Source organism: Diadema setosum, chromosome 9 (genome assembly GCF_964275005.1).
Source record: "Diadema setosum chromosome 9, eeDiaSeto1, whole genome shotgun sequence".
Taxonomy (NCBI): Eukaryota; Metazoa; Echinodermata; class Echinoidea; order Diadematoida; family Diadematidae; genus Diadema; species Diadema setosum.
In genome coordinates this window covers 10725694-10732221 of record NC_092693.1, presented here as the reverse complement: position 1 = coordinate 10732221, position 6528 = coordinate 10725694, and the positions used below count along the sequence as shown (strand labels likewise).

Below are 6528 nucleotides of genomic sequence, written 5' to 3'. Positions count from 1 at the left end.
CAGGGAGGTGATTCCTCTCACCTCCCTGATGAATGCGAGGCATGGCGCACGCGCGCAATCATACTACCGAGCATAGCTAGTGGCATAAGCGCATGCTGTTGTTTATCTCTCCCTCCTGGCCTGACTGCTATTACCACGTGCTTTGCAATACCAGAGTTCTTTGGTAAACACCATGAATACTGAGTCCGACTTCTAAAGTTGGTGGCAGAGGAGGCAATCAAGAACCACCCGAGCTACTGGATGTGGCGGAGGAGACGCTTACTCTACTTCCCGGTTGATTGTGTACAACATTCAACATTCGTGAGTGTGGTTTAACTCTCTTTCCCACCTTTCTTATGGCATTTGATTTACTACGACAAGACCAGGTAGCTCTAATTATATTTGTAGTTGCTTCCCTGGGACACTGCACTACCCACTACTGCGGCACTGCAACACACCGTATTACACAGCAGGACGTTTGTGTCCTGCCTGGTCGGCCGCGGCCGTCGGGTCGGGCTGTGTGCTGGTATGCGCGTGTGTCTGGTCCATTACATTATCCACTTCATTAGTTCACCAAACGGTAATCAATGGTAATTGTCGAATCAAAACCAGTGTGCTAATTTGACATCATGACAGTTACAAAGTATTGCTACCCCGTCGTCGACTCCGTTAGTGCATCTCACACATCATCGGACTCGCTCCTCCTCTTCACTCCAGGGGGCGTCCCGTCTATAAAATTTGAGGCACAATACTTCCAAGTTGTTGTCTGGGAATGGTTAATGGTTGTATCAGTGATTAACAGGTAACACTTCAATTGTTAACCTGTTGAGAACAAGTCCTATGACTCGAGTATACTCGGGCAGGTGTCTATCAGTCTATGGCCATGGGAAATATGTGTTGTAGCAAAATCAAACCATGGGTGGCTTCCCTGTAGTTATTGTTTGGCTGGCCCAGAAAAAAGCAAAGGTGGTACTGGTACCGCAGTAGTGTACTTTCACACTTCCTGGTCAAATGATTTTGAAACATACACAAACTCACCCTTGTTATTCAGTAGTAAACCTGAAATAATTGCATCTGAGTCTCCAAAGTCAAATATAAGTTAAGTTTTAACACTTTTACAAACTATTCGGAAAACCTTGATCGTTTGAAATGCTGCTCTGGGACAGTACACACCACAAGCAATCGGTACAGTATGAATATGACTTAGATAGAATAGATGAAAATTGACCCGTGTGTACGATCTTTTCATCGCACACGGCGATCTCTATTACAGTCCCATATATACAGATTCGTGTAAGTTCTCCACACAAGAAACCTATGGTAAACTGTACACAATACATTGCAGTCTGAATTGAGATAAATATGGGTGGGGCCACCACAATTTTTTGGAGTTTGAGAAGGCTTTCCTGATTGGTTAAAGGTGGGGAAGCTTTTTTTTCGCACTGGATATCGTTTCCTTACACTGTCAGCCAATCACAAATTATGAGTTTATAGAGAGGTAGTGTCATAGCCTTTGAAGTAATCTGTCAATCTAAATAGGGCCGACTGAATCGGCCGAAGCATTTACATGGCAGGTTTTGGGCCGATTGAATCGGCCCATGACACAGATAGGGTTAAGATAAAAAGCATGGGTAAGTAGCCATAGTTCTGTGATAAAATAATTGGGAAAGAGCTCTTCACATCCCCATTCCCCAAAAGTAATTTAGCCACAACACTCTACACTGCTCTACCCTTGTTTGCTTATGGACTGATGCACTCCAGTCTCAAATCTAACAACAACAAAAAAAAACAACAAAAAACTCATGCTAATGCAATCCGCTTCAGCTCTGTAATGCTAACAATAAAATGAAGGCTTTTGAAGAAAGCTGCAAAAAGTTCTGATGAGCCACCCTTTCTTGAAATTATTTATCTGCTTTTCATATTCTGTGAATGATGTAGTCCGTTTGTCATTTGCTAAGTCATAGAAATATTGTTTGTTATGTACAGCTCTGGCAACAGCAACATCACAAAAGCTGCTTGGAAGGAGTCTAAATGTTTGAGGTGAAGAGTTTTCAGCATCAACCATGGGAATTCGAGGCCTCACTACGCTGGTGAACAGACATGAGCGGAAGCTCTTGCAGAGCCTGTGCCTGCACAACACAGCACTGGTAGTCGACGGCTTCGGTCTGCTCTATTACATACTGGAAGAGACACAGGGAGCAGACCCCCTGTCACATGGTGGAGAGTATGAGCTGCTCAGGTCCAAGATGACCTTCTTCTTCCAGAACATGCGCAAATGCCAATGCCGCCCGTATGTGGTCTTCGATGGAAGCTTTGACCTTGATGACAAGAAGCATAAGACACAACTCGAAAGGTTCCAGCAGGGTATCAGAGTGACCAGAGACGTTCATAAAGGATGCAATTGTATGGTATTGCCACCGCTGGCTTTACACCTCATGAAGCAGGTAATGACTGAGCTTGGAGTGTGCTTTGCATTCAGTCAGTTTGAAGCTGACAGAGAGATTGCCAGCCTTGCCAATCACTGGCAGTGCCCTGTGCTGGGGAAAGACAGTGACTTTTATGTCATGGACCTGGCAGGAGGCTACATCCCGCTGACACATCTGAGGTGGAAGAATGCCGAGCAGTCAGGACATGGTAGATTCCACATTCCAGGGCAGATCTATCACCTCCAGTCTTTCTGTACGTTCTTTAGAGTGCAGAAAGATCTCATGCCTCTTTTTGCCACACTAGCAGGTAATGACTATGTTGATCCCTCCATATTGAACACTTTCATAAGTCAGGTATATGGAGTGCATGAATGCAACAGCAGCAAGCGCCAATCACAGCTTCAGCACCTTCTTGACTGGATAGGAGATAAAGGGTCCTGTAGCGAAGCGCTGGATGAGGTTTGGAGGCACATTCCAGACAAGACGAAGATTGAGAGTCTTGTTACTGCATCCATGGACATGTATCAGGCAAAGAGTGAAACAACTTGCTTGAAGTCTTACTTTGAAGGAGGCCACCAGCAGTCAAGTGAACTGTTGCCCTCCCCACTGTGCACTCTTATTGATGCTCCTGTATGGGTTGCTGAGGCCCATCAGAGTGGACAGATGGCAAATTTGTGTGTGAACATCTTGAGCAAGCAGTACCTCTTCTCTGGCGTCCAGGTGGAGAATCACAAGTTGTCAAGTGCATGGCTGCCAGCAAAGTTTCTGTGTGCAGTGCTCAGTGGCATGATCCTGGCAGACAAGCTTCAGAGGAAGAAGCCAGGTCAAATGGCAAACTGCATTGTTTACATTCGAAATGGGGATGGATTTCAGCGCTTGAAGGTCTCTCCTGTGGTCGACCTGGATGGATATGGGAGGGTGCCGTCCTTGTCTCAGATACCTGTGCTGCCACAGGAAGCAAAGCGTCACCTCCTGATCAGAGTACTCTCCCCAGGCCTTTGCAGGAGTGAGGACTTGGACTCCTTCCATTCTGACTTTCAGTTAGCTCTTCTTGCAACATTGTACTGGATCAATTCTGGGGAAAGCAGACTAACTGAACTTCACATTTCTGTCCTGCTCATTGGGTGGCTCCAGCTCTTTGCACAGAGGCAGAGCAGGAGGCATAGAAGAAGAGGCGGGCGTGCATCGTCACCTACAGCCGACAGTGAAACAGAGTCCGAGCGGTTCAAGATCGAAGCGGAAGTGGTGACGGCAAACATCAATCTCAATCCTAAGCGAGTCCGCGTGAGTAAGCCTGACCCTGTCATTTCTCATGGATTTGCCCAGTGGCAGCACTGTGTCTTGTATGCCTTCCATCTCAACGAATTACTCCAGATGCCACTGCCGCCATGCACTGATATCTCAGTGCTCTTCAGTGGCCTGAACATGCACAATTTGTACTCTGTCCTCAAAGGTGTGCAAGGCAAGACGAGTCTCCAGCACTGGATACCCAGCAACTTCTTCCGGAACGCCCCTCGAGCACTCCAGGTCTACGAATCCATGCGACAGTTTCTGTCAGCACACGCCAGAGAGGAAGCCCGGGTCAGCATCATCACAAACAGGAAGACCGGAAGATCCCACAAGCGTAATCGGCAGAGGTCTACCGGTGAATCAACAGGAGCTTGTGCAGTCGATGTTGGGAGAGGAGAAGATTGGGATGCTGAGGTGGAACCAAGATCAGGTTTGGGTTCTGATAATGATGATGATGATGATGATGGATGGATGTCAAGCAACAGGTATGCAGCACTTTGCAATTAGAGGGCAAAATTGTGTGTGAAAGATAGGTAAACCATCTGTCGTAATTTGAGGTTGTGTGCCTCAGAAATGATCGTAAAAGACCTGTTTCAAAACAGTCTCTGACTGTGTGTTTTCAATGGGAATATCTACGTTCCAGGGATGCAATAACTCAGGAAGGTATATTTGAAATATCTTTTGCAATCGAGGTAACAAAAACCTTTTCTTTTTTTATGTGTTTGTTTTATATTCGGATGATATAAGTTCTGGTGCAATAGTGGGAGAGAATGTTGAAACTTTTTGGAGATATATTTTTGATACTTATTAGATTTTGTCTGAGTGTATATTAGAATTTATAAAGAAAAGAAAGATATCAATTATACATACAGGAGTAGAAAAAGAACATGATCCCTTTGTAGGTCATCAGTTCTTCATGTTCACAATGTGTGATAATGATTTTCTTCACACTATTAAAGTCATGTACCATGTTGTCCCACTTGAAAATCTGGAAATGTATCTCACACTTGTAGATGTCCTACATGATCAGCAGCTGTGGGGATTGTTTTGTCAATGTCTGTTAAAGTCCCTTTCAGAATAATTGGGTTTTTTTTTTCTTGAAAGAACTGTTCATTTTACAAGCTGTATGCCTTGTGTTCTGAGATTGTTTCTTGTTTTCTATGCATATTTTGTTTTCTTTCATACATGCTTTCCGACCATTTTGTTATAAGATTTACATATAAATGATATTCATGGCCACTCTAGTGCTTGTACAGTATATCATTTTTGAAAGCAAGGAAAACCGGCCTTTGATCATTGTCATACATTATAATTCAAATAAAGGGGGAAAAATCAAAGAGACGTGATGATTAAGCATTTGTACATTTGTGGAGATGTCACCAAGCGAGTTTGTTAGAAACTGGTGATAAACATCCTCTGAATTCATTTTGTAGAGCCCCCTTCTCTGCAATGTTGGGGTTTCAAGGAGAGAGTCAAGCTCCCAGCTAAACATCCCCACATCTTTTGTAATTTTTCTACTCGTAGATCTATGCATTGTTGTTGTTTTTTTTTTTGTTGTTCTACTTGTGTATGGTTTACCAGTATGAAGGAATAGGGACTATGTTTGTGCTTTCACTGTAAAGATGGTACTTAATGCTTTTAAATGAGTGTAATGTGTAATTGCTTCTCCATACCGTAAAACATGGCATGATATATGGAGTAGTCATTTAGTGCAAGATTAAAAAAATAGGGCAAGTGTAGACTCGTCCCCGCTCAGTATCATCAGGCAACTCTAGCCTACTGAACATTTCTATCATACATACTGTATACGCCGAATATTTCGCGAGGTTTTTATTTTCGCGAATTTCGCTAGTCGGGTGCTATTCGCGAAATTAAAGACACGCGAAAATATCGACTCTATTCTCGATGTGAATTTGATGTACGCGTGTACATTTTTTCGTTCAATATAGGAATCCACGATCGCGAATTTAACCACTCGCGAAATCGTCAGGAATTCCCGATTCGCGAAAATTTACATCCGAAATATATGGCGTAACAGTATACCTATCCTAGGCATGGGTTGGGTACAGTTTTCAGTCTCTGAGCTAACGCTGTAGCTTCAGGATTGTTGGATATGCCAGGCACATTCTCAATGTGTGTAATGGGTACCCTTTTCCTCTTTTTTTTTTAAGTGAATGTTCTAGTGTCCCCTTTGATAGATCTTTCTGCAACCTGTGCTGAGAGATATTAATAAGGGACTCTGGGCACCAAGTACAAGTATGTCATAACTCAGTGAAGAACATATGATGTCATGTCTTTTGCAACCAGGTCAAGAAAGGGTTTTTTAATTTTTTTCATTATTAATGTTGTTATTTTTCATTATCAGTAGTAATAGTGTTATTGTTGTGGTTATAATTATTATAATTTTTTATTATTATTACTGTTATTATTGTTGTTATTTTGCATTGTGAGTTCTGGTGTTTTTCTGATGTCTTTCTTGTGTCTTTGGAGGTACAGTACTCTTGTGATTTCAAATGTCTGCATGCTGGATATTTCAACGCAATGTACAACTGAGTAGATGGCTCTGAATATTGGCATGAGATGACATGACAATGTTGCCTTACTATTCAAGACACTATTCACATGTCTCTTGCCATGTGTGGAGTCGTTTAAAGGACTTGCATGAGATAGTCAAGATATCATATATTTGGCAGCACACCAGCTAAAGGGACCGTTACTGTGGGTCTCCCTGTACATATTGAGGATGTTCCTTACCACATTCTCTTTCTGCTCACGCTAAAGCAGCCTCTTCTTTGATCATTCACATCCTGCCAAATCTTGTCACAAAGTGCTA

The 6528-nt window shown here is 43.0% G+C and overlaps 1 protein-coding gene across 1 annotated transcript; it reads left to right on the top strand.

Moving 5' to 3' along the window:
- Positions 1-378: 378 nt before the first annotated feature.
- LOC140233172 (single-strand DNA endonuclease ASTE1-like) lies at positions 379-4371 on the top strand. Its single transcript, XM_072313290.1, has 2 exons — positions 379-505; positions 1966-4371. The coding sequence occupies exon 2, from the start codon at positions 2043-2045 to the stop codon at positions 4200-4202; it is 2160 nt and encodes a 719-aa protein (XP_072169391.1). The 5' UTR covers positions 379-505; positions 1966-2042; the 3' UTR covers positions 4203-4371.
- The last annotated feature ends 2157 nt before the right edge of the window (positions 4372-6528 follow it).

Excerpts from the sequence above, each read along its gene's own strand:
- LOC140233172 (XM_072313290.1), top strand. The coding sequence starts at position 2,043 with ATGGGAATTCGAGGCCTCACTACGCTGGTGAACAGACATGAGCGGAAG.